Source organism: Apteryx mantelli, chromosome 16 (genome assembly GCF_036417845.1).
Source record: "Apteryx mantelli isolate bAptMan1 chromosome 16, bAptMan1.hap1, whole genome shotgun sequence".
NCBI lineage: Eukaryota > Metazoa > Chordata > Aves > Apterygiformes > Apterygidae > Apteryx > Apteryx mantelli.
The window spans coordinates 15,302,672-15,329,290 of record NC_089993.1 but is presented as its reverse complement, the minus strand read 5'-3'; the positions used below and the strand labels follow the sequence as shown (position 1 = coordinate 15,329,290).

The window sequence follows — 26,619 nt, the reverse complement described above, 5'->3', positions numbered from 1 at the left end:
GGGGGGCACCTTTCCAAGGGGACCACCACACTGCAGGTACACCTGCACCTCCCAGCTGCGCCAGGGCTGGATGGTGCCTTGGAGGACATGGCCATGTCATGAGCTGACAAAGCCGAGCAGTAAACGGGTGGTTGGGTATGACAAGCGAGGAACTGCTGCCTAGAAAACAACAGAGATAGCTGAAGCTGTAGTTCTACCCTGTAGTTCAAGCTGCAAAGGAGGGTATGACCCAAACCCATGCCGTCTGGTTCAGAGCCATCTCTTTTAGAGATGATTTTTTTAAAGCTGTCTGCCCACAGTGGGGCCAAACATTAACGGATCTCCTTCCCTGCTCCACTGTTCTCCCACGGGATTGATCTTTCTCCATCTGGCTCCTTAGCGCTGCTAGGACTCCCCTGGCCTCTGCTGTTCTGCCAGGAGATCCAGTCACTTATACTAGAGGTGGATTTGTTCCAATTCTGTAGTTATAACATAAACCAAACACCACATAGGAGGGTTCAGGTTTGTTTCTCAGTGCTAGAAGATGAGGAAGAAGGACAGCTCCATGTATCTATGGGAAAAAATACCAACGCTGAGGCTTGGCACTGCTGTTAAGTCAGCATTGGTCAAAGTACTTGGAGAGTCTCCATTTTCAGCGAAATGCTTTAATTCAACACCAGCAGCACAATGAATAAGCAGGATTTGGGATCTAACTTTCATTACTGATTGGTATCGTGGTAGTGCCTAGGAAATCTAGGGCTGGTTAGTCATGGCCTAGGTCCTGTTGTGCTGCAGCACAAACAGAGTAACAAGACAGTCGTTATCCTGGAGAAGTCTGTAACTGAGATTTCTAATCTGGTTTCTGCTAAGTACCTGCAGATGAGGCCATAAGATGTTAGTGTTTGATCTGTGACCAGAAATCACCTGATAAGGGATCTATTTTTCCACTGCTATTAGAATGGCTGTTGCAGCATTTCCCACCCTTTGAGATAGCAACTTTCCAGAGCCGCCTGGCCTGCTGCCTCTCATGTTGGTGCCGGCTCAGCTGCAGTCTGTGCTCCTTCCTTTTGGCTAGTTTTTTTTTTTTTTTTTTAATTCAAAAACAGCAAAACAAATGGCTTGATCCTGCTGATTTTTGTTCCAGGTACATAGTGGTATTGAAGAAGGAAAAACCTCTTTTTTCCCTCTCTATTTGGATGCTCTGAAAGCGGTTTGGTGCATGACAGGTGTCAGACAGGCAGTGGGAAGTATGGTGGGTTTTAGGTCTAAAACACCCAATCTGCTCTTCCTTGTAGACCTGAGGTTTCCTCTGGAGTGCTAAGAGCTGGGAATTAGGAGCACTTGTTCTCTTTAATTGAAGAAGTTTCAGCCTACAAAGCAACCCTATTTCAGTATAACCCAAGGAGGGAATTTAACATACTTGTACAGGTATGTATCACAGAAAATTAACCAGTAGACGAAGCCTTTTGCAGTTTAGTATGTCATTTAGGAAGGGGGTTTTAAAGAAGACACTACTCTAGAATAAGAGAGCTTGTGCTGGTATAACGATATCAGTGTAAATCTGTCAGTGTAACAGTTAATGCTTTTCCACGAAGATGAGGCCTTAGGCATTTAGCAGGGATTTGCAAAGGAGCCTAAGGCCTGATATACACTTGAAACTCAATGGGATTTAGGTGCCTAAATGCATTAGGCTGCTTGGAAAATCCCAGCCTTTGAAGTTAAAATAGGCACTGACAAAAACCACCTGTCCTTGGCTTAAGCAAACCCGGAGCAGCTCAAGGAGCGGAGCTAGGCCAGCTTGCATCAGCCAGGGACCTGGCTGTCTGCCGCTGTGCTCTCGCTCACGTCCTCCTCCCCTGCTGCCCTCCTCACCCCCTTCACATCTAGACCCAGCCAGGCAACAGGAGACAGCTTTTAGCAGAGGCAGCAATCATGCAAACCAAGCACTGCTCAAAATATCTAAAATATCAGAATACACTGCTCAGGCATCCCAGGTTTGGGCTGCCTTTCCCAGCGCACTTGCAGGTCCAGGCTAACGCTCCTGGGAAGGCAGTGGGCGCTCTAAGCCAGGTCACTGTTTTGCACCGGAAGGAAAGCAACGGAGGGTGGCCACCGAAGGCAACAGAGAGGCTCCATCAGCGTGCAGGTCCAGAAGAGCTCCATTCCTAATGTCTTCTGCCCCCTTCCTAATTGCAGGATGGCCCTCTGAACCTTTTCAGCTTAAAGTCCTCCACCTGTTGTTTGCTCATATTCACAGGTGTTTGCTTGTGCAGAAATGATTCAGCCTGCTTTACTGGAGACATCTACCTTGTGAGTGTGCATGAAGAAAACATTAAAAATGCTCTTTTTATTGGAAAGAATCTTAGGGCATTAAAAGTTGGAGAACTCATCTTCATTATTTCTCTTTAAAGTTACTTATGAAATGAGAACTGCTCGGCTCATATTTCTCTTTTATTTGGCATTTCCCCAGGCTAAAGTGTTGTCTATCTTACAGATTAGGTTACTTTTTATGGGGTCCCTGCTATTATATTTCACCTCTAACTTTGTTAGTTTGTGTTTTATATTAAATTATGTTGAATAAAATGTGCAGTTCAAGGACATTTTTCAGCTTCACCCTGAAATGAGGTTCCTAATGCTCTTTCTGGGTCTGCCCCTGTAGCCCAGCCTATGGCGATAGGATTGGCTGTGTGAGAAGGGCAGCAGAGGAGGGTATGTGTCAGCCACGGGCTTTGTAAGATGAAGCTGCAGGAGAATCGTGCCTGCAAAAACATTCAGTTCATGTACAGTGATTTTGGATGCATCTCTTTAGAAATGGGTTCTAATAATATTGACATCATCACAAGATAAGATCCAGAACTAGTTAAATCACAGCCTCGTAACTCAGTGCTCCTTTGGGGATTAGAAGAAGTCGCTGAGCTGTCACTCTAAAGCTGATCATGGGCTCGTTTAACTATGTCATCCCAAAAGACAGTCCTTTCAATTATGTCAACCTGTCTGCTCTCCCTAGACTCTAATTTTAGAGCAGCAGTAGCTAATATTCTTGGAAAACTGATCCGCCTCTACAGATCTCTCCTCTCCGTCTGCTGCTGTTAACGGAGTATCCTGTGGGGAGATTGGACTGCTTTACTTCCCCTCCTGTAATAAACCTAATAAAAATAGGTACCATTAGGTTCCTTTGTGTGTGGTCTGTTTTAAGATACTTATCTGAGATATGTAATGGAGATGTCACATCTCCTCCACAGAGGGATCTGGCAGCACCACAGGGTCATTGCAATAAAAATAAAACTTAGTTTAAAAAGGCTGGTACAAAATTATGAGCCGAAAAGAGGGACAATGGAATTGGAGTTCAGAGACCTGAGAGAGGTAAATGTGAGCTGGTGTTACCGTATGTTAATGCTGCAGTGGGGGCTCCACCGCCACGATGCAGAGCTCAGCTGCTCCCCGGCCAGGGGCTGTGAGCACCCGCAGGTGATGAGGAGGCCACTGCCCTCTTCCCACAGGTCCCCACGGATCAGGAACTTGCCTGTGTCTGCCAAATGGTGCTCGGAGGAGCTCAGGGCGCACAAGGGGAAGAGAAGGTAGATGGACCCAGCTTGTCTCAGGCATGGGCATCTCTGGGGGAGCACTGTCCTGCCAGCCGTAATGCACCTTGGTGGGAAGGAGATAGACCTTGCCTGGAGAGATGAGCCAGAGCTGACAACAGCCCCAGCTCCCCAGGTCCCACCCGACTCCTTGGAGTGTGACCCTTGCAGTGTTGATGGCTGGGGAGAGAAGAATTGCTGCAAACTCTCTCAGTGTAACAGAAAGTTTGTTAGGAAACATCCCCACAGCAGAGGGATTTTTTTTTTTCCTTCGTGTCCACCATGGCATTCAAAAGCAGCAAGAACTTTCTTCATCTGCCCTATAGATCTCCAGACAGCTGCCTCGATAGAGGGGACAGGGAAAGCCTTTGAGGCACTTCTCCCTTCTTGCCAGCCTGGTAGTCCCTTCATCTGGGCTGAGTCTCCCTCAGCTATTTCTCCTCCATGTTTGACCTCCTCTGGGCTGGACTGGTGATGGTGGAGGACAGCGGCATCGCACGAGTCTGATGCTGTCAGAGGATTTTCTGTTTCCTGCAGACTGTTTCTAGCCTTCTCCAAAATAATGAGTCTTGGTTGCCCTATTTGAAGGAGCAGTCATCCATAAAGCTGAGGAAGAATGTGACCCTTTTCAGAGCTGTTTTATTCCCCCTTTAAGATGCAGTGCAAGAGGCATGGGCGGAGCCACCACAGCAGACCGTGCTGGTGAGGTAGGGTGGATGGTGGCATTTAACCTCACACAGAGCCACCAAGAGGCCATCCCAGGCTCTGTAGGAGAAGAAGAGAAGGACAAAGCCAGAGCAGAGACATGGGACAAGGGAAAAACAATAAAAAACCCAAGTAAAACTAAGCAACCTAGAAAAGAAGGCATAAAAGAGAGGAAGGGGGCAGAGGGACCATGCAGCACCATGGTACATGGGAATGGGGTCACTCCATCCATCCCACTCAACAGACACACTGCGATGGCAAAGCCCAGGCCTTCTCTTTGCAGATGTTATATAAAATCCAGACATGGCCACGCGCTGCCATGGAATGATATCGCCCCCAGACTCCAGCAAGTTAGTTACATATAGCTTTCCTTTCATAAATCCGTGTTGGCTGCCCCTAATCAAATTCTGCTTCTCAAGCAATTTCCCTTGCTAATTCCTCCTGAATCAGTTCTAACCCACCTATCCCCCTTGTCGCTAAGCTAGCCAGCCTCTAATCACATGCTGCACTGTGTGATCCTTTCCTGAGTAATATGGGGTTTGGCTTTTTCTTCCAGTTCTCAGCTGCCTAACCTGTCAGGAGCAAACTTCTAAAAATATCACTAAAGACGTCGGCTAATTTCTAATCCTCGTTTCTATTAAGACGGCTGCCTGTACTATACGGGTTTCTAGACTTGGGATTTATAGTCTTCCTTAAGAGTAGCTAATCTGTGCATAACCATTTCCATTGTTATCCGTATACTAACTCCTCCCTTCCCTACCACAAACCACTATCCCTTTCTCAGCCGCCCTCCCGCCTGCAGAGCAACAGAAGCCAACTAGCCAACAAAGATGCTAGCCTCTTCCTCCTTGCATCGTTTGCCCCTTCACTTTTCGGCAAGCATGTTCTGGGAGATTACTGGGGGCCCAATCCTCTTGCTCCTGGGTAGGTGCTCCATACGAGACAAATTGGACTGCAAGCTCAGTAAGGCATGTGATTTTCTTTGTACTTTCCCAAGTTCTTGAGTATTGTATAAACAGTATCATGTAGCTAATGTATAAATGTATAATAGAGATAAGGTCTTGACTGACTGGGCTTCCTATTATTGTTTATATTTGGATATTTTTTGCTATTTGCTATTTCTTTTTAACTCTCCTCCCCCCTCCAACTGGCATAACCAGCCAGGTCAGAAGAACAAGCAAAATGGGTGAGAATGTAATGCTCTGACAGTCCACCCACAGCACACACTAGGTAGCTGGCTCAGCTCAGTCAAGGGAAATCCTTTTAATCATGTGCCATTAGTCAAATGAACCTGATGGGAGACACTGTACTACTGTATTGTCAAGTACCGGACAGGTCTGTGTGCTAAAAGCAGCAGCAACTGCTAAAGCACCCCCAGGACTTGGAGGGCTATCAGTGTTTGCACCAAACTCAACCCGAGAGACAGGTCCTGCTGGCAAGGAGCAGGGAAGCCATGACCCACTGCCCACACAGCCCACTCCCTGTCCTAGGAGGGAACAAACATAAGCTTCCTGTCCCAGCAAGAAGCAACCCAACAGTAAATGACAAGACCACAGTTGCATGTGGCTTCCAAGCATGCAGTATGGAAACATCTCATGCTGTCCATGTTGGCTCTTACAAGCTCTGTTGGGCTCACACGACATACAGCTGCTGCCTCCCCAGCAACCCAGACCACAGCACCCCACACAGCTCTTCACGCTGCATCCCTGGTGATGTGACACATTGCAAGGGTCAGTCCCAACATTCACAGTGCCCCTTGGGATCAACCCAGATTACCCAGAGAACCTCCACCTCCTACGTGATGACGATCGCCCGTGGCTGCCACATCTGACTGGATCAGCAGAACGGCAGTGCACGATGTCTGATGGAAACATCTGTCACTGCAGAACTCTTCCAGGACACAGCCAGGCAACAACAGCTCTCTCTAGCTTACAAATGCAAACCAGTGCCAGCCAGGTTCTTTCAATTACTAGCTATCCAAACACAATGAGGAGAAAAGAAGCTATTTAAAGTCAAGAACAATGCTTTCTTGAGAACAGATGGCCAGGGATACTTTTAAACTGGAAATCTGAAGATGTCTTCTAGTCATGAGAGTAACAAGGCTGTGGGATAGCCATTTGGTGGGAGTAAACTGCTTTTAGTATAAGGCTTGGTTTGTTTATGAAGGGGATTACATGTTGTAGTTATTTGTCTAACAGGGGCTTGGATTTAATGACCCAGAAAGTCTCTTCTCATATTGGTCTCCTAGGTCTCCAATGCTGCACAGACGCGTCCAGCAGCAGGGCAGGACTCAGCCCACTGGGCACAGCACTGCATTTTGCACTGCTCCCAGACGTGAGCTGGTGTCTGCTCATGCGGCTATGCCACACCTGGCAGGTGTCCCCAGGGTGGGTTGTAGGTGCTCCAGCATATATGGGGCACTGCCATCCAAGGAGATGCTGTGCTGCAAGCACCACAGAGAAGAAGAAGAAATCAGAGTTTGCCCTTCACAAACTAAGAAACTGCGGCAAACTGCAATTTTCCATCATCACAATTGTTCTTTGGAGAAAGGGCTTAAATGAGGATCTTCAATAATTTTATGGGTCCAGGTGGGAAAAATAGTATATATAGGAAGGCCTGGGAAGAGGGTCTGATAACAAAGTATCATGTAATACAGCAAGGCTTCGCTTTCAGTGTCAGTCTGCAACATGGGGCATGCGAGTGCTACATGTTGGCGTGATATGGGAGATGGATAACTGGCACGTGTCATTCTCACACGTTGACAGCACAAATTGGCCTTTCCGTCCAGGCCACCACATGGCTTCCTGAAGCTCCACTTCCATCTCACAGCTCCACTGCTCACCCAAGCCATGTACCACGCGAGGAAGTCAGGTACGTGCACAGAGAGACGAGCCAGAGCAACATTTTGTCATTCTCAATCTAATAACTAATGTCGTTAAACAAATAGTCCTCACCTCCTTTGCACAAGGCAAATATTATTATATCCATTCAAAGGGTGGTGAAAAGATCAACATTTCTAAATTACACCTTGGTCTTTGGTTGCCTGTTGTAACTCTCAGATCAGCTTCCATTAAAGTGAGATAAGCATTTAAAAACAGAGTTCAATCAAGAAACTTTTAATTTAATTGACTTGTGCAAAACCACAGTTGCAGCTGATGCTTGTCTGCTCAAATCAGTTAGCACATGCTGAAATCCTGCAGCTGGGCCAAAATCTCAGTCTGCTGTGACAGAACACCCCCCCCCCCAAACCAGCTGAGCTAATGGATTTATTTTAAAGTTTTGAAGCAGCACAGATTAAGCATTACAATCTAGAGGGATGGTGCAACAGTCTAAGCTGCGATGAGAAAAGATTACCTAGGAATGAAATTGCAAAAGCCAAAGGGCTGAGACACTCCAGCGTCCCCTGGAGCAAACACATCCCACACGGCCTTTTCGGGGCACTCTGCCATGCGGCCTTGTCCGAGGTGGTCGTCTTCCACGAGGGGCCACTGGGGCTCGTGACCCAGTACAACTGGGTACTAACAGCCGCAGCTTGCTTGTGTCACATGGAAGTTATCCCTGGGGAAGCAGGAGAGGCCTCTGTCTTCATCCTCACCCCCTTTCCCCATGGGCATCCTCATCCCTGTCCCCAGCTCCTGCCTTTCCCCATGCCACATTCCCATGCTCTCCCTCAGCCCTATCCCCCTTCCTCCTCCTCAGCCCCGTTCCCCCCCCACCTCACTACTATGCGTTTGTGTATCCTCACCCTCATCCTCACCTCCATGTCCCCCCCCCTTCAGACCTGCACCGTCACGGCCCCGCCCCCCACATGACTCAGCACGGCCCCTGGCCGCCCATTGGCCGCGTGCCTGGCCGGGCTCAACAGAGGGCGACGGAGGGCGGGGGGCGCCATTGGCTCGTCCCGCCGTGACGTCATCTGGAGCGTCATCCGCGGCGGCCGGCGCGGGCGGGAGCGTGACTCAGCACGCAGGTGAGCCGGAGGGTGAGTCAGCGCCGGGGGCGCATAAAAGCTGCGGCGGCGCGGGGGGTGCGGAGCCGGGCTGGGTTGGGGGCAGCGGCTCTGGGGTCGGTCGTCGGGGGCTGGTCTTGAGCGCGGCCGCCTGCCATGGAGCTGCCGGACCTGGGCGGGCCCTGCTCGGAGCCCGCCTGCCGGCGCTGGGGTAAGCGGTCACGTCGGGGTCGGGCCGGGTGGTGGTTGGGGGCTCCGGCCCCCCGGGGTCTGGCTGCGGGGTCCAAATCCTGCACTCCCGGGTCTTTCTGACAAGCTGGGTTGTGCCTGAGGTACTCTGGTTAGTAGCAGATATTGATGCTTTTTTTTATAATTCCTCTTAAATAAGTCCGGTTATAGCTGAGCCTATAGAACTGTTCTGATATGCTATTAAAAAACCTGTCTTTAAAAAAATGAATTTGGATTTGGGCTTATGCTTGTAGCTTCTGACTAATACCTCACTAAAACTTTGTGTTTTAGGAACTATTGGGATACTTGTAGCTTGTTAGTAGTCTAATGTTTCTCCACTATGGATGAAAAGGAAGAAAAACTCTTTACCTGTTTTTTGTTCTTAATATCCATGAGGAATGAGCATACTTTCATTAAAAATAACTTGATTGTGACTAGACAAAAATGAATTGTTTTAGAACTTATTTGTGGGGTTTTCTTTGCAAGTACTCTACTGTGAGCTGTTTTACTTTGCACCATGAGAATCTATTTTTCCTCTGTTTTCCCCCAGACTTCCTTCCTTTGAAATGTGATGCATGTGGGGAAGTTTTCTGTAAAGATCATATCCGATATGATGACCACAAGTGTAGGTCTGCCTACAAAAAAGTAAGTTCTTATACATGACTGACAATAATTGACACTATAGAATTGTTAAATCATGTATAAAGGCTGCTTTGAAACTTGAGCTTTGGTTTCTGATAGAAGTAGATGGGAGAACTACAAGATGCAATTTAATGATACAGCTGAACTTCAAATGTAGAGAAGCATACTCTTTTTGAGTTCAGTACAGTTAGATTCTAGTTTCTTTCATTTATGCTGTCTTTTCCCAAAGAAGAATGCTGTATATGTTCAGTAGTGTAGTGTGTGGTCTAAAACTTTCTCTAGCCCATGTTCTTAAAGTTGAAGGCCAGCAAATGCTAAACTAGAGAAGAAATTAATAGTGGAATAAATGGGGCTAAACACTGTTCTCTGGCCCATACTTGGGCTTTGAAGTGTTCAAAGACTCTAATTCCAGGGAGCTTAAAACTGTATCTAAAGTTAAGTTACTGAATATTCAGTAAACAACTGTATTTGGCAAGGCACTTGATGAAGATTTGCAGCTTGCTTTATGAAAGACACCTGTTGTAGTGAACTCTGCATATGCTGAGAGGAGTTGAGTAGTTAGTGACTAGAATGCAAAACACTTGTGAATGCACTTTCCTTTTTCCTGCTCCCATGTGTGATGGCTAGAAAAAAATTGGGTCAGGCTTCTGAAGTGTTGTGTGTTCTCAGAATGTGCAGGTTCCAGTGTGTCCACTCTGTAATATGCCTATCCCAGTACAAAAAGGGGAAATACCAGATGCTGTGGTTGGAGCCCACATGGATAAGAACTGCAAATATAATCCAGCTGAGCAAAAACAGAGGGTGAGGAAACTTTCTTTTGGGATCTGAACTGCCTGCCTATCCCTTGTGGAGTTGGGGCCTTCACTGCTTCTGCACATTCTGCTGTTAAGAGCAAAGTAGAGCTGGCTCTGTTTTCCTCTTAATTCTAAAGACAGTTGAGCATTCAGACCTCAGCTTGGTCATTAATTGGGAAGCTGACTGCAGAAAGCCAGCAAGCATTGCCAACTTAATGTCCTCTGTTTAGATCTTCACAAACAAGTGCTTAAAGCCTGGCTGCAAAAGGAAAGAGCTGATAAAGGTAGTCTGTGAAGAGTGCAATGGAAACTTTTGTATAAAACATCGGCATCCTCTGGATCATGACTGTAAAGGGAGTTGCCGCCCTATCTCCAAGGCTGGGTAAGCTGTGCTTAGCCAGTTTGCTTAGCTCTAGCTTAAATTTCAGAGCTAGTAACAGTGGTGGGTGGGGAGCTCTGGCAAATAAGGAATCCTCTCAACTACAGGATGGTATTTCATCAGAATGCTGAGAAAGTGTAGGAAGAAGAAATGGTGACTATTTTACTGGAGTACTTTGGGCCTAGTTTCTGAAAAATCTGTGAGCTAAGATAAAAGCTTCTTGTAAAACCTTCCCAAAGCTCTTCTAAACTTACCTAATTTGACAGCCTGACTCTCACAGAAGGGTGGATGCCTCAGACTGAGGATAAGCACTGTCCAACTCAAAGTACCCTTTGGGGTCTGGATCTAAATACTAGAATTCTGAAGTTTTGACCAGAAGTGCTAAACCAAGAACATGATGCTAATCTGTTCTTTGCCAAGCAAAGTTTAAACTTTAATAAAAATCTTTCTCTTGTGGGTGGATGTACCTTCCTTGCTCTGTGCAATAGGATTGTAAGACTTGTGTGACAGATAACTAAACTGGATGGAAAACTGAGACTACTGGCAGTGTGCTTAAGAGGTGCTGAGCCTGGTTGTATTTCTTTGTAGATATGCAGCTCTGATGAGAGCCTCTGAAACTGCCTTCAAATCAACAGGAGCAATTGGAATGCCCTCTAATGGGCGTCTTCAGCACTACAGGAATAAGCTGAAGGATGAGAAAAGCCAAAGGTGACTTTAAAAGTCTTGTGTCAATGCACTTATGAGTGCCACTGTTATACTTGTGTATCTGTATCTGCTCTAGAGTTGGTAGTTGACCTTTGATCAGTTGGAATGCAGTGGAGGAGATCTTACAGCACAAGTTTATCTTCCCTCTCTGTACTGTAGCAATTAAAATGGCTATATAGACACAAGCATTAGGACATTGAATTCTTTATTGTAACAGTAGACTGGTCTCCCCACCTCAGAATGAGGCCTGGTCAAGCTGTAGAAAAACAGTATTTCATCATAGTGTGGAGAAAGAATGGCAAGCATCTGACTTAAATGGCCCAAGCCCTTCCCTGCAAAGGTGTATGTCCTTGTGACTAACAGTAGTTTAACTCTTGCAATGCATTCTTATGTCTTTCAGATGCAGATAGAGGCTGTTCACACACCTGGATCAAAACTTTGTCTACTTCTAATTTTGTCTAAAGTTCTCCTATCTTTTCTATGGAAATAAGGGTTAAGTTACTTTTTTGTATCTTATGTTTCATGCATTCAATAAAGGCTGGTGGTTTTTTTTTCAAGCCAACTCTGCTTGTTCCTATACTTGGAATAAGAACTATAATACTACAAAAAAACCTAGTGGAGGAAACTGGGGGAGGATTGTGGAAGAAGACTAAAAGTAGGATGAAACACAGCCAGCTTTGCTTAGGTTGTGCCAAGTCTGAACTAAGTCTCTTAAGATGAAAGTCTGAAATACAAGCTTACTGTCAATTCTCAATCCTTTTGGAAATGAACTGGCACACATCACTGCATTCTACTTGACAAACAACTTGCATCAAGCTGAAGCCTGTTTTATGTAAGCTGCCTCTTGGTTTCTGGATGTCATTTGGACTACTTGATTTATAAATCCATACCTAGTTTTCCTTAGGTCCTCCCTAAGCAATTCACTGAATAATAGTGCTTATAGAGGCATGCAGAGCATAATTCTTCATACTTTATTGCCCCCTAAGTAGAGATCTAGATTTGGGAGTTCTGCAGTTTGGGCAAAAAGGAAGCCAGAAAAAGTAGCTGTTAACCCTTTTTGTTGCAATCAATGACAATGAGCCTGAAATACAGCACTATATCTAGGTTACTTTCCCTGTCTTCCCCAAAAGCTTCTTCAAGCAAGTGAAGACATAATAGATGTAGCATATCTGTTATCTTTATCAGCTCTTTAAAACTGCATGAGCATGCAGCTGCTTAGCTTGGGGGCTGAAAGCTGTAGCTTGATGAAATGGAAGTGTGGTGTTAATGAACAATGCTAATTCCCCACCTGGGATCTAAGTAGACCTTTCACCCAACTAATTGTGAGGAAAAATGCCAAGGCTTGCTGATGATGTCAAGGGGTCAAGACCTCAATTTCATGTGTCATTGGAACCATTCTTCTGTGCGCACTGGGGCTGGTAGGCTGGAGTGTTGGCTTTGAACTGACTGAAGGGTAATTGCAATCCCTTGAATCACCTGCAGCTGAGTTTCCCAACCCAATTCTGCTGAGGTGGGAGAAACAGCAGTTTGCATAGTATTCTCTGCTATGTTCTTTAAGTGATAGCCCTTTTATCGGGGAAAAAATATTTGGTATTATATGAGATGCAGGCATAACTGCTGTTAATGTATATGCTTTATAACTACCTTGAAGTCTGCTACTGTTGTGGAAAGGTTTTTGTGTGCTGCTTGTTTTTTTCTTGAAGAGTCTTAATCCTTAGAATACAAATGCTGCCCAAAGAGGAAATGTGGATTTGTGATTGTTCACAGGAATAGCGCGCAAGTGGTCAGTGCTTTGACTCTTAGGCCTTTTATCAGAAAGGGTGGACATAATGTTGTAAGTTATGGCCACCAAAGAACAAAAAATGTACACCATCCTCCATTCAGCTTTGGCCCAGTGTGATTTCTTCTTATCTTGTGATAAGTTTTTGGAGGATGATTAAAGCTGTTCTCAGCAGCTGACTGGTTATTCCTGCATTGATGAAGAGCTCTTTTCTAGCTATATAGAAGGCCATAGCTGGACAAAAGGGACATGTGAGATTGGGAGGTACAAGGTGCTACTGCTAATTCCATGTAGTTTCATTTTATGCAGCCATACAGTCTAAATCTGATCATATCTGTAATACTGTGTTTCACCACAGGATGTCACAATAGGATGTGTAATAAAACAATCATCATTCTTGGATGTCTAAACATAGAAAACTGCTTTCCTTATTCACAGTTGAACAGAAGCTTAAATTACAATGATGTATAAATATCTCTAACTACTACCTTTAGAGTTTGTGAAGTGTAATAGAAGAAAAGTTATTGGTAGTAGCTATTCAAAGGTCTACAAATTCTGGAAACGATAATGATACTGGGAGTTGTTGCCGCCAACATCTGCCACTACAACTTGCTGCTACTGGTTTCAGAGCAAATGGAACCCAGAAAACTCTGTATTACGTTGTCATGAAAAAAATGCTTTATCTACATGTTTGTTTTCTGTAAATATTCTCGCCCTTAAAATTGCTAAGGGGAAGGGTTGTGGAAATGTTTGTGTGTGTAGTGAATATTTATAGAAAATGAAAATATGGAAACTGATAATTTTCCTGGAAACCCCATCCTAGGAGATGTTTTCTCATCGACTCAAACCACAGCATCTGCCTGCTGCTAGTGCATCCCCTCAGGCCTGATCAAGACAGCAGATATTGCTGTTTCAGGCACTGGACCTTCACAATCCGCTGGCTAAAATGAGTAACAGCATTTTCTGGAGAGCTGACGGTCACTGCGATGGCAGCTGGTGTGGCCCCAGGGGACGGCACATGCTTCTGGTGCCTGCTGCGGCCAGCAGCACCACCGGCTGATGGGTGGATCCCAGTCAGGCCCTGGATGGTCCCTGTTAGGTCTTGGGTTGATCCCTGTCAGACCCTGGGTGATTCCTGTCAGGGCCCGGGCGGATCCCTGTCAGACGCTGGATGATCCCTGTCAGGGCCCGGGCGGATCCCCAGCGCGGCGGGATCACCTAGGCAACGGCGGGGCGGGGCAAGCTCTGTGGCCCCAGGCGCACCTGGGGGGCGGGGCGTCTTCCACAGGGGAGGTCTCGGCGCGCAAAGGTGACGTCAGGGTTGTCTCCAGAAGCCGGCCGGGCCGTCCTCAGCACGCGCAACTCCCGGTGAGCGCGCCAGTCAAGTGCGGCTTCCTATTGGCCATTGCGGGGATTGGCATGACGAGCGCCAACCGGGCTCCGCCGCTGGCTCCCTCGAGCCAATGGGAGGGAGGGGGCGGGCTGCGGCGCCAAGCGTGGGGTTCAGTTAAATGTGCCGAGGAGGCGGGTCTGAGAGGTGCGTGCGGGGCGGGGGCGAGGAGGGGGGGGGTCCCCGCGGGGCGCCCCGGCGCGGTCGGCACTCTGCCCCTCCCCCCACCGCGACCGTTAGGGGCCCAACGGCCGCGGGGCGGCGGGGAGCGGGTCTCCATGCGCCGGTGGGCCTGCTCGGGGGGCAGCCCCGCCGCGGCGGCCTGGGGGGAGCGGCGTGCCCTCGGGGGTCGTTCCGGTGTTGCTGCTCCCCTCCTGTGCTCCCGCAGCTGCGAGCCCCCCTCCGCGACGGCCGTCGGTAGCAGACCCGTGCGAGAGGGACGGTGCCGAAAGGAGCACGAGTTGGTGGGAGCGGGGGGGCTCTTGCTTTGCTTGCATCATTGCAGAGTAGCTCGTGGATAATGTCGAAAACGGAAACAATAATGTCGCTTTTCCTGTTAAAGATACTGCGGTGGCTTCTTGTGAGGACACCTTATTAAAAAAAATTTATAAGCTTACTAATCATTATCCTTGAATATATTGCTGAATAAAAGAGAACACAAAACTATTGGTCTTCTGTAGGGAACCCAGCAACTAGGCATTTCCCAAGTGGTGCCTGCTGGGTGAAGTGGTATTTCCCTGCTCAGTGCCTGGTAACACCAGGTGTGCAGGGCATGGCTTAGCAGAAATGTCTCTAGTTCAGATACTGTTGCAGCAAAGGTGTCCTAGACTTGTTCCCTGTTACTCTGCCAGTTGGCACAGGAGGTTCTGCCCATCGGTCGTGCTGATCCAGCCATCTGTAAGAGTGTCTACCAAACTGCATTTAATGATTACTTCATCTTTCGTGCTATGTTTTAAACTAAATTTCTGTGTCTGAGCTAACTGTTGGATTTCTGCTGCTATAGAGAAAGTCATTTGTGTTGAGGGGCTGTTGAAAACTCCTTGAGTCTGATCTGCTATCAGAGAAATAGTATTCAGCTACAGCCTAGCATGCATTTACAACTAGACCTGTCCCTAGCTGACTTCAAAATGAGGGTTTCTTGCAGTTCCTCCTGTTCACCTCCCCCCTTATGTCTATGTAAAATGAAAGACAAAATTGCTGAGACGTAACTCTTTAAGCATAGTTTTTTCACAATACTCTGTATGAAAAAGAAAAACTTGTAGTATAAACAGAACTGACTGTTTAAAACTATCAGTTTAGTAGTAAAGTAGATTTACTGTTTGCTTGTGGGTATGTGTGTATGCACACACATGTATATTAAAGTTTTGTTAAAGTATTTTGAGAAGAGGCGGATCTGATTGGTGTAATTTTGATTGACTCTATGTTAACAACTGACCAAACAGGTAAATGTGATGCATGATAATCTACAGACAGCACAGCATCATTTATGGGTCATTACTGCGATGAGGGTCAGTGAAGTGTTTTCTGTGATGGGAACTGAGAGATGAGAATAAGCTAGGCCTTGAGTCTTCTACGGGAGAATGATATTCTAGTTATAGAGTAGCTTTACTATAACGTATTCCTAAGCTGAAAATTCTCCAAAACAGTTTGCAATTCAGTGCAAGCAAATATTTTCAAAATTAAGTAGTCAGAAACAGTTCTTGTACTAGTTTAATTACAACATAGGGTTTGCCTGTCTCTGAGGCTGTGACATTTAAGATCAAAAAGAGGTTCTTGGTAGTTTCTAATTGCATAATAGTTCTATTTTAGAATGGCGAAAAAGAATATGGAAAACAGAGAAATGAAGAAGGAAAAAAGAAAAAAGCTAAAGCGACATGTGGCCCAAGAGGCACAGCTAGAACCTGAAACTGAACTGAAGAAAAAGAAACAAAATCTGGAGGTAGGTTCTCCCAGTTTTGACTGTTTAGTTCAATAAAATATAGATATATTGTTACCTGTGCTGTGACAGGTTTAGAGGTTCAGTACTGAATCTGAATGTATCCTATGATTTAGTTGCAATGATTTCTTGAATGTGATATACCTAGAGTGAAAGTTAAAAGGAGAAGGTAAATTAAGCCAAGAGCTCAAGGTATGTCTGATTTTGAATATGATTGCAGCAACCAGAGTGCATGCTCTCTGTGTTGAATGCTTGTGTGAAAGACAGAGGATGGGTGAGAGCATGTGGGTGAAAGGGGAACCAAATGGCTTTAAGCAACTGTCATATGGCAATATAGGCGTAGCTTAAACCTTCATGTGATCCTGAGTGGTTGGAAAAATATGAAAGATTTTTCCATAAAAAGCCCTTTGATTTTGGAAAGAATGTCAAATGGCCAGAAGGTGTCAGCAGTCTCTTTGTAGTATCGAACACTTTATGGGTTAATTTTATGGAAATGAAATTAGCAATATGGAGATGCTGTTTAAATGAAGACTTCATTTCCTTTCTTTCCATTCCCTGTCCTTTAGCTATTTCACTGAAATGTTTCTGCTAGCTTACTGGTGTACCTTTTTAAGGAAAAAGAAAAAACTCTGTAAGTTTATTCTGGTGGAAATGATATATAAACAGGGCATATCAATTCTGCTGTTCTGAATGGTTAATGTAGAAGGTGGACCAAAGAAATATGAAGTGGTTTGGCACTGTAGCGAAGTGGAGAAGGAAAAGCAAAGGTTTTTTCCTTAGGAATTCTTGAGGTGATATTAGGCATGGTCCTGCAAAACACTCGTATGTTTCCTGGCCTAACATAAAATAGGTTTGAATGCTACTTGTTGCTTTCATTCATCATGAGAGGTACAGCCCAGTGGAGATCATAAAACTAAAAACTAGTATTTCTTATTTCACTGTTAGATTTTATTAAAGCTCATTTGGCAAGAATAGTTTTCTGAGAGTTCATTCGCACGCGTGTATAAATATCTCTAACTACTACCTTTAGAGTTTGTGAAGTGTAATAGAAGAAAAGCTATTGGTAGTAGCTATTCAAAGGTCTACAAATTCTGGAAATTCTTGCAGTTTTGAAGTTAGCAGAAATGTTCCTAGGTAAAGTAAGGAAAGAGTCCATCTCCATCTGTATCAAAGCAAAAATAGAAAAATCTGGTATTTATAGCTGAATAAGGGGCATGTTTTTCCTTCTTTCTTTGTAAGGTGTGTATTATAGACTGTAGGTACACAGGAATATAATTTCAGAAAAATAATTTTCCAAGAAAAAAATGTGTGAAATTGAAATGTCAAAACTAAAATTTTATTGCTGTGACAACGTGTAGCATTTCTTGTAGAAGTGAAAAACCTCAAATTCAAATCCCTAGAAAGCAGGGACTTTTTGAACTGTTTGATGTCTTGCAATAAGCTCACAAGAACACAAAAATTAGTTTTTGTTGATCTCACAGACTGTAAGAGTGGAAGAAACGGCAAATACTAAATGGAAAGCAGAATCCTTAATGCTATTATGGAACATCACTAGGCACAACAGTCCTTAGAACTGTAGGAGTTGGTGTCATTTGGTGCCTAAACACGTGTGTACTGCTACTTTTATGAAATACCATATAAGGTCTATGACAAGGCATTTTTTGGCATCAGCTTTATAAACTGTAACTGTTGATAGTAGAAAAGAGTAAGTTAGTAGACCACATTTTTTTCTTTGTTTGAAATGGTTGTTGAGAGTGAAAAATGCTAGGCAGATCTTAATCAATTTTACTTCAGAAATAGTTATTGACTGTATCAGGTCTTTGCCAGTTTGTGGTTATTACTCAGCATGTGTACTCCCAGCTTTATGTGAAATACTCGGTTTAGTCACAATGGCAGTTATACTTTAAAATGCTTTTGGTCATCAAACCTTGTCAGCATGGAAATTGTAGTAGAAAACAAGATAAAACTGCTTTGCATGAGGGTTTGTACAGGAAGTCTAGAAGCAGCGCTGATGCTGCAGCGTGATGTGCTCAGTTAGTTTGAGTAGTTCCAGAGAAGAAATGTGGAACAAAAGATTTGGACAACTGCTGAGAGTGTTTATTTTGGAACCTTATTTTCTTTAAATTTAATTTTTCTTCTGTTACTTTAAAATAAGCTGGAATTTTGATAAATTTTGATATTTTTATCTACAGAAATGCCTGAAGCATGCTGACTGGCTCCTGATGAGCTATGATTGCCTTTTAATACAGTAACTGAATTCAACAAAACTAATTTTTTTGGCATTCTTGAAGTAAGAATGAATAGGACCCAGTTTCTTCTGAAGAATCTTGTATGTGATGGAAATAAGCCAAAAGATAGCTCTAGAACACTGAACTTCAGATATATAATATGTTTCTTTTGGTGGGGGAGAGGTTTCATGAGTTCATTAAGTTGCTGTACTTACCTGTGATTTACTTTTTTTTCTATTTTAGTAGAGCACTTTTAGTCTCTAAAGTGAAAAATGTAAATCTCTAATTGATTTTGTTGTAGAGCTGCAGGAGGGCAAGGTAAAAATGTGTCTTAAGTGACTGGATTTAGTGTTACATTGATCATTCTTTCATGAAATTTGTTTGAAAAATTCTCAGCAGCCTAAGACTAAAGCATGTTTCCTTGGAACAACTTGACCTTTCAGAGTAATCTTGATGTTTTATTGATTTTTCATCTCCTCACTTTCTTCTGTTTACATTAAATAGCAATGAGCAATTTAGGTCCAATATAAATGTTTTCATGAGTGATCTTAGAACCACACAGCTCTAAATGACATTTCTGTAGTGGAGCTGAATGATACAAGTTTTTAATCTTTATTGAACCTTGTGTGTTTTCTTCTGACAGATTTTCATAACGTTGCTGTTTTATTTAGCTACTTGGCAATAAACCCATATGTTTTTAACATTGATTTTTAAAATGTCTGGATATTAGTTTTACTTTTTTATGATTCTGTAGTTTGTCAACATACTTATATTTTAAACCTTGTTATACTTGGAGATCATTCTTTAAATTGTCACATAATAGGGGCATAAGGAAAAGAAATTTAAAATGCGCAATCTAGACTGGTGGTCCTAAGTTAAATAGTGGCTTCTTAAAATTAAAACTTTTGGATGGACCTTGTCTCAGCAAGCTGATTTTATTTCTGTTCTCTGAAAAGAATATTTACAGTATTGCTAAAGAATAATCTTGAAATAACAGAAGCGTTAGAAGTGCTTGTTTGCAGTTACCCAAGTCTTTCTTCTGTTTATGGATTTCTTCATCCTTTAAATTTTTAGCTGCCCCAGTGCCACACAGCTTATAAAAAGAGCAGTACTGACATGTACAACATGTCTGTAGGGAACAACAAGTTTTGGTTGCGTTGTTTATGAAGGTTTTTTGAGTTCTGTTGAGAATGACCTTACTGTATCAAAGGATCTCTGAACCTTGTAATTTCAGGGTAGATCCTGTTTCTCCAGTGTTGTTTGCAGAGCTGCAGACTTCCTCCCAAACAGTGAGAAATTCTTCCAGAGCTGAACAACTTTTAGGCAAGACAGACTCAAAATTCATAACCCATAGAAAACAATATTTATTTACCATTCCTTCCCAATTTAGTCTAGCAAACACTGTAACCTCAAGTAAAATTGAGTAAGAGGCAATCAATAATAAATAAACCAATCAAAGAATAGAAATCAATAAACCCAAATCTTATGCGTGGTTGAAGGGACACTATATTATTTTAGGTAATGGTCATGCAGTCAATAGGAGTATTCTTGTATGCTCCTAGTCATTATTTTCAGCATTGCAAATGATTGAAGGAGGAGGAATCAACATTTTCCCGAGATAAAGGCAAAATCAGTGGGAAAGGAATTTAATTTTTGAGATTCCATACAAATAGTACAAACAATGGCAAATAAACAAGTAGCTCATAGTGTTTCTTTAATCAGAGGGCTAGTGTGCAGGTGCCCAAACAGTAAGATCTGTTTACTAAATGGAAAATGGCAAAATTAGTAGGGAAAGCATTCTTCTGTTCAGCATTTTGGGGGTTATTGCAAAGGCCAATGAAGAGTTATTAAACTAGTACTACAGCAAAGCAAGCCACAGAAAATGATTCTTTAAAATCATTGTTTTGATTGTAGTGGTGGAAAACCTCATGAAATTATGTTGTTTAAGCTGTGGAGATAAACATTTTGGCACAAGCTTGGTGGAATTGCTAAGAATGCTACTTTGATAGTATCTAAAATGCTGCTTGTAATCAGGTAACTGGGATAGTAATTTGAACATTTAATGGATGCAAACCAGACAATGCTACAAAACCTATTAAGCAGATACCATAAAGCTGTGATCTGGAGGTGTATTTATTTCTTTGACAACTCACTAATTCATACCAAAGTGTGCTGTGAAAAATGAGTTGTAGATGATTTGCAGACAAACTTATTATTCTTTTATTTTTCCATTAATTTAATTTCTTTAATTAATAAAAGGCTTATCTCGTAACCATCAAAATAACTTTTTTCTTTTCCCTTCCTGAAAAATGCTATCAAGTTACAACTTCAACTGTATTGTTGCAGGGTGTTCTGATTTCAGACTGCCAATATGTAGCTGTATCTTTATTTATATACAAAAACTTTTCAGAAAGCACTTGCATTGCAACTCTGCTATCAACTTTTCCTGCATTTGTTTACTTTCGCATTACTGTCTTAATGCGATGTTATATGCTTTAGTGTCATGCCTGTTATTAATAATTTTTGCTTAAAAATTATATAGAAAACCAGTCTTATATGCTGAAAAAAGGAAAATAAATTACTGAAAAGTTCCTTTTATTTAGCTTAGGCCTCCTAAGATAAGAATCTGACCTTGTACTGCTTTTTGACCATTTTGTTTGTATCTCTAACATGCAAATTGAATTTTGCCTTTCTTATGAAGAGATGACACAGTTTTCCCCTCCATTCCATTTTGATCTAAAGGTACATCAGCAGTTAAGAACAACATTTTGTTGGAATGGATATCTCCAGTAAACAAATCTCTCTTTTGGTGATAAAGGTGGAATGATAGCTATTTCTGAAAATAAAGGTGGAATGATAGCTATTTCTGAAAATGGTGAAGGTAAATGTCAGTATGGATATTGCTAGTCTGCTTGTTTTGGTCAGTTTGTAGTTGAAGTGTTGAGTCTACTTCTCTTTTCTTAGGGTTACCTTTCAATTGAATGTTCAGCCTTGTTCTATTTGTATTTTTTTCCACTCGCACCAAGAGACAAGTTTGCTGGTACCCACTGGCTTCTGATTGCCTCTCTACAAGATGGTCTCCTGATAGTTGGAAAAAAAATTACAAAGATATGGTATGCAGGCTGTAAATTCATTTAGCACTTACGACTTAATGTGTGGGATCTTACTTGGTTTTTCTCCTTTGTTAATATCTCAGCAATATTTTTCAAATTAGGAAAAAGTAAATAAAAAGCTTTGAGGGCAGCTGCTTATGGGACCGAGATGTTTGTTTCCTGCTAACACTTTTTCCTCAGAATATCTATAGAGTTGCTTTAAATTATTTTACTAAATTAACTGTACATTTATTTATTTTTTAAAACTGGTACATTTCATTATGACACCATATAATGTTTATAGATAATACTAGGCCTTTTGTAAACAGAATGTCTAAGAAGGTACAAAATAGCATCTGAAATACGGATATGCATAGATTAGGCTGAATAATTTCACATTCCTTTGAAAATTATTTTTGTAATGGTAGGAATAAATTTCCCAGGAAAGAGCATTCACAGCTGGGAAAACAGTTGCTACTTTGAAGATGGTTTTCCCAGGCGAAAGGCTCACATCCCCAACTGTGTTTGGTATAAACAATATATGGTGTATTTCTTACTTTTGTTTAAAGGAATTGCACATTCTTCATTACATATTAACCAGCAAAAGTTTCATGCTAATTCTGGATATTTGCCTTAATCTGTATACATTTAAATTTAATTCCTTTCTTTTATTACTATCACCAGGATATTGAAGTGATGGGGAGTTTGGTGAAGCACAACAGTCCCTTCTTTGCTATAAAGAGAGGAAATTCTTTTCTTTTCTTCATACTCAGCATTTCCTCTCAGTTCCCATTCTTTACTTAGTGGTGAGAACTTTTCTTGAGTGTTCTTTTTGGTTTACAATATAAATTCTTGCTTTCGTGACTTAGTTACAAACATTTTCACCAAACTGAAACTTAACACAGGATTCCAATTGGTGAGCTGAAGTTACCGAGCTGTTGCTGAAGTAAGGAGCAGAGGCTAGGTCTGCTTGACTGCTTGTCACCCTCCTGCAGTCAAATGAGAAGACTCTATTCTTTGTTAGTTATGCGGTTTTTTAGTAGTATACTAATATCTTTTAATTCACAATAGAGAGTTGTATCATAAATGAAAATTGCTGAAAAAGGCCCAAATTTTTTAATATGGAAAATTAGGCACAAAACTTAAAAGTACAAGTTCAGGAAAAAAAATTCCCATTACATGCTGGAATTCTCAAAGCACCTTCCACTTGGCAAGAAATTAAGTTGCAAACTTGAAAGGTTAAGTGTGTTACGTTCTGGTATATGATAAAGAACAAAGAAATGAGGAAAGAAGATTACTCTTGATAGGGTTTGAGACTAGGAGGTGTATACAGTATAACATACTAGTGCAAGCCTGAGTCTTGTGGATTTGTTACTTCCTATTTATTGCTCTTGATACAACTTTGTTAATGTTAATTTGTTGGAAAGACTAAAATGGCATGGATTTGAATATTTAAAGTATGTTAATTCTAAAAAGAAGCAGTTTTCTGTGTCCCTGACAGAATGCCACTGCTTTTTTTAATGATATGGAAGTCTAGCATAAGGATTTTTTTAAAGTATGAACTATTGTGCATTGATGGAATTATCTTTAAAACAAAAAACCATTTTGGAGCAGGTAAGAGGGGGACCATGGCTGTTCTGTAATATGTTTAAGAAACTAGAATTTTCTCACTTGAATTTTCCTCCTCCAAACTAGCTTTTGTGTTTAGATGCAATATTGTGAACCATGTGAAAGATTAGTGTATATTTAACATCTATATTAATGAACAAGTTATGGAGTAGATAAAACAGCTCTTAGACATTAGATCAAAGCCAAATGAATTCCTACTTATAAAATGTTTGCCTGTTACATCCAACAGGTAATTAGAACAGAAAGTTAGTCTTAGGACTCTTAGAAGCTGCCTCAAACAGTGAGGCTATAGGGTATGAGCATTAGGATAGTTGACGGGGGAGCCTCTTACTTAAAGAACCAGGCTCCATCTTTGAATGCATTTACCTATTTCTAATTGAATTCCATGAGAGTTCTCTAGGACATCAAACGGAAGAACATTGTCCAATGTTTTATTAAATTTCTCAGCATTATCTTAGTAATTTGCATCTGTGAACTAGGCTTTTGCAAACAGCAGACACATAGAGGGAGGACAGGACTCTGCTTCTACAGTGTACAGTTTGAAACATGTCAAAACTGCTTAGAGAATGTACCAAAAAGTTAGATCTGGGTCACTTAAAAAGGAGCAGGGGTTATATAAAAGTGAAAATAAGGTCTTAAGCATGTGGGTGAAAAATATGTGCTTTTAATAACTGGCATTCTATCCTAAGTCTACATTTTTATGTACCAAATAATAAATAGGAGTTATTCGTATTTACCCACATGTAATATAACTAGGTAATTACAGAACTGCTATACTGAACTGTAATACAAAGCTCATTGAAATCAATCATGGCCTTTTCATAACTTGGGGTCGACTCTGGAGCTTTTTTGTACGTTGTTGACTGGTTCTGTTTTCTGGTTACCTTTGAAATAGGCAAGGTTTTCCTATTTCATTATGAAAGCTCTATCTTTCATGGCTATGTGTATGCCTGCACCTCTAGCTGTTTTGGATATAAGCTTGTAGCTTCATGATTTTCTAAAGGCTTTATTTTAATAAACTTGTTTTGTTTTGTTTGTGGTAAAACTGTTTAGCATGTTTCATTGGACATATGATCTTTTTTACAAAGATTTGTCTAGATTAAGTCATGGTCTAGTTTGGGCTTAGACTAGGAGTAGCCAACTGCCCTGATCCTATAGGTCACGTAATAAAATCTTCTGGCCAAGAGCCAAAAGGTCTATAGCACTGAGAGTCGAGAAGAACAGAAATCCAGCAGGGAACAGGGAGAGTTTTCCATGGATCCTCATGCACCCCTTGTGGGCTGAGCATGCATTTAGGTCCTGTGTAATTTGATGTTAACTTTAACAGCTCCTCAGCCAGCAAGCTTGCACTTCTGATTGCATAACAACTTCAACGGCGTCATGCATCATCAGTCATCTTTACATTAGAATAAGAAAATAACATGTCACGTTTTTCACTGTTCTAAGAGTATGATCTGTTTACTATCAAAGCCTGTACCAAAACCATAATTAAGCTTTTAATGATATCAGAAGTAATCCTTCTGACTTTATGTGTTTGAAAGCTAAGAAAATTTATAAATTCAGTTCCCATAGGCATTATTATTCATTATCTCTGTCTTGCTACTCAATCAAGAGATGGCTGTTTGAAACATCATAACTAGCACTTGAGTGAGCATTTTCCTTTGTTTCTCTCTCAAATTACTGTGTGCACTTCACTTGTAACTAAGCACTGGAACACAAGAGTTATAAGCTTTCTATAGTCAGGTAAAGGCTATTTCCCTTTTATAATTCTGAATGGAGGGAGAATGGAAAGAAGAAAATCTTATTTGACATTATATTACTGTTTCTATTGAGAGAACACCCAGGAAAGGAAATGTTTTTGCTGCTGAGGCAGAAAACAAATCTATCTCCACCACTATTAGGCAATTTTACCATTGTGCTCTTTCTGTCAGAATAGCCTTAACTCCAGTCTCCAAGGATAATTTAACAATACTCCAATAACGTTCCTGTTTCTCTAGTATGTCTTTTTTCCACACAGTTTTTCTGAAGTCCTTCCAGAAAGCATATTCTATGCAATTTGAAAAGGTTTTAAACCTTTTCAATAATTTTGCTTGCTGGGGAAGTGAGTTGTTGCTTTGGAAAAGCTTCTGCTGCATTAAATGTTTAGAGTAAGTATATTTTAAAAAGTTTTTTTTTTGATAATGAATAATTCAGTAGCTTTCTAAGTTTAGAACTTAAAAAAACTACTGTGTATACTTGTAGAAGACTGAACAATTTGAAAAAACAGATTGGAAACTAGGATATGGTTTTATCACTGGAGTTGAGCGACTTTGCTGACATCCTTCAATGGCTATTCTAAACAAATATATTGCACAGTGAGAGTCAGACAATGATCTTTAAAGCTGCTGTAGTGTAATTCACTGGATGTATGTAAAGTAACTGAAATAGCTTATAAGAAACTGAGTAGAAAGTAATGAGCTGATGCTGCCCTATCTTAGGTCCTGAGAAGGCATTGCTTTTTTGTTGTCATCTTGGGTGGCTGGGTCAGTATGCAGCTGTTTATTCTTAACTTCTGGCTGTGTCATACTTCCATATGATGGAATGGAAGTCTAAAAGGAAGCCAAAAGCCAAAGGCTAAAAGTTTAGTGTACTGTATGTCAATGTGGAATAAATAGTTTGGACAATACCACTGAGGAAAGGGCATCTAAATTATAAATATAAATGGAGAGTGTTCAAATTTTCAAATCTGTTGTGTTTGTCTTCAGAATACAGTACAGAGCATGTATTGTAGTGTATCTCCCTAACTGCAGACCTAAGAGTATACAGACAAGATAGTTTGTATATATGTCTTAAAAATGACACGTTCACTGTCATCTGTTGTTGCAGGTTCAAAATAAAAAAGATAAAGCAAAATCCCAAGTGGAAACAGTTTATTGGTGACAGTTATTAAATAGAAATGTAAAAATAATTGTTTCTTGAAGTAAATAGTCTTTGAACAAAGAATTGGTAGGTCTAACTGTGTAGTGGTGAGCTGCTGTAGATGTAATTGGTAATATGAGGGTGACCTTCTACTGCAAAGATATAATTCACAACAATAAATTTGGCCCCATGCGTTGCTCTGACAAAAATCCTAAATATGTGTCCGATGTCCTGAATGGGCCAGGTAAGACTTTTGGAGTTGAGGGGAAGGATAGTCTCCCTTGTCTCATTTTTCTTCCTGTGAAAAATCTCGGTGATTTAGCCCTGATTAAGACTTCAGGCTACTTTGAGAATATCTAAAACATCAAAGAAGGAAGCTGTCCCTAGTTATATGATAAATATTGTTATAAATTCCAAACCCCTCTCCTCAAACCCTTGCTCCCCAAATTAAAATCAAACGCTTGTCTTTGTTGTTTTCATTCAAAATCAAACCAATTCATTGTGTCACCTTTGTGAATAACTATTAAAATTCAAACCTGTTTTCTTCATATACTCATTTATTTTTCTACTTACATAGAAACAAGTTCAAATGGAATTAAATCATAGCCAGGGTTGAACTCAGCATGCTTTTTCTTAGTGTAAACCACTTTGTAACACATTCCCCATGTTACAATCCTAACCATTCAAAATTTTCCAGACAACCT

At 41.7% G+C, this 26,619-nt stretch overlaps 2 protein-coding genes across 6 annotated transcripts in view; both read left to right on the top strand.

Annotated features, from left to right (window-relative positions):
* Positions 1 to 8,311: 8,311 nt before the first annotated feature.
* Positions 8,312 to 11,519, top strand: ZFAND2A (zinc finger AN1-type containing 2A). The gene is made up of 6 exons (XM_013950979.2): positions 8,312 to 8,425; positions 8,993 to 9,087; positions 9,754 to 9,885; positions 10,109 to 10,260; positions 10,846 to 10,965; positions 11,363 to 11,519. The coding sequence occupies exons 1-6, from the start codon at positions 8,371 to 8,373 to the stop codon at positions 11,370 to 11,372; spliced, it is 564 nt and encodes a 187-aa protein (XP_013806433.1). The 5' UTR covers positions 8,312 to 8,370; the 3' UTR covers positions 11,373 to 11,519.
* A 2,558-nt stretch (positions 11,520 to 14,077) lies between these two features.
* The window catches only part of C16H7orf50 (chromosome 16 C7orf50 homolog), a 135,628-nt gene continuing 123,086 nt past the window's right edge, over positions 14,078 to 26,619 (top strand). The window contains exons 1-2 of one of the 5 annotated variants that reach the window (XM_067306187.1): positions 14,078 to 14,110; positions 15,942 to 16,071. In XM_067306187.1, the coding sequence (XP_067162288.1) occupies positions 15,943 to 16,071 (129 nt within the window). In that variant the 5' untranslated portion in view covers positions 14,078 to 14,110; position 15,942. Of the gene's footprint in view, positions 14,111 to 14,217; positions 14,280 to 14,834; positions 15,030 to 15,930; positions 16,072 to 26,619 lie in introns of those variants that run through there. The other 4 variants (XM_067306186.1, XM_067306185.1, XM_067306188.1 and 1 more) reach the window with 4 other exon arrangements.

Bases quoted from the DNA above. Each gene is read 5' to 3' on its own strand.
- ZFAND2A (XM_013950979.2), top strand. From the start codon at position 8,371: ATGGAGCTGCCGGACCTGGGCGGGCCCTGCTCGGAGCCCGCCTGCCGG. The intron at 9,088-9,753 runs GTAAGTTCTTAT...GTGTGTTCTCAG, and splicing joins GTAGGTCTGCCTACAAAAAA to AATGTGCAGGTTCCAGTGTG. The intron at 9,886-10,108 runs GTGAGGAAACTT...TCCTCTGTTTAG, and splicing joins CAGCTGAGCAAAAACAGAGG to ATCTTCACAAACAAGTGCTT.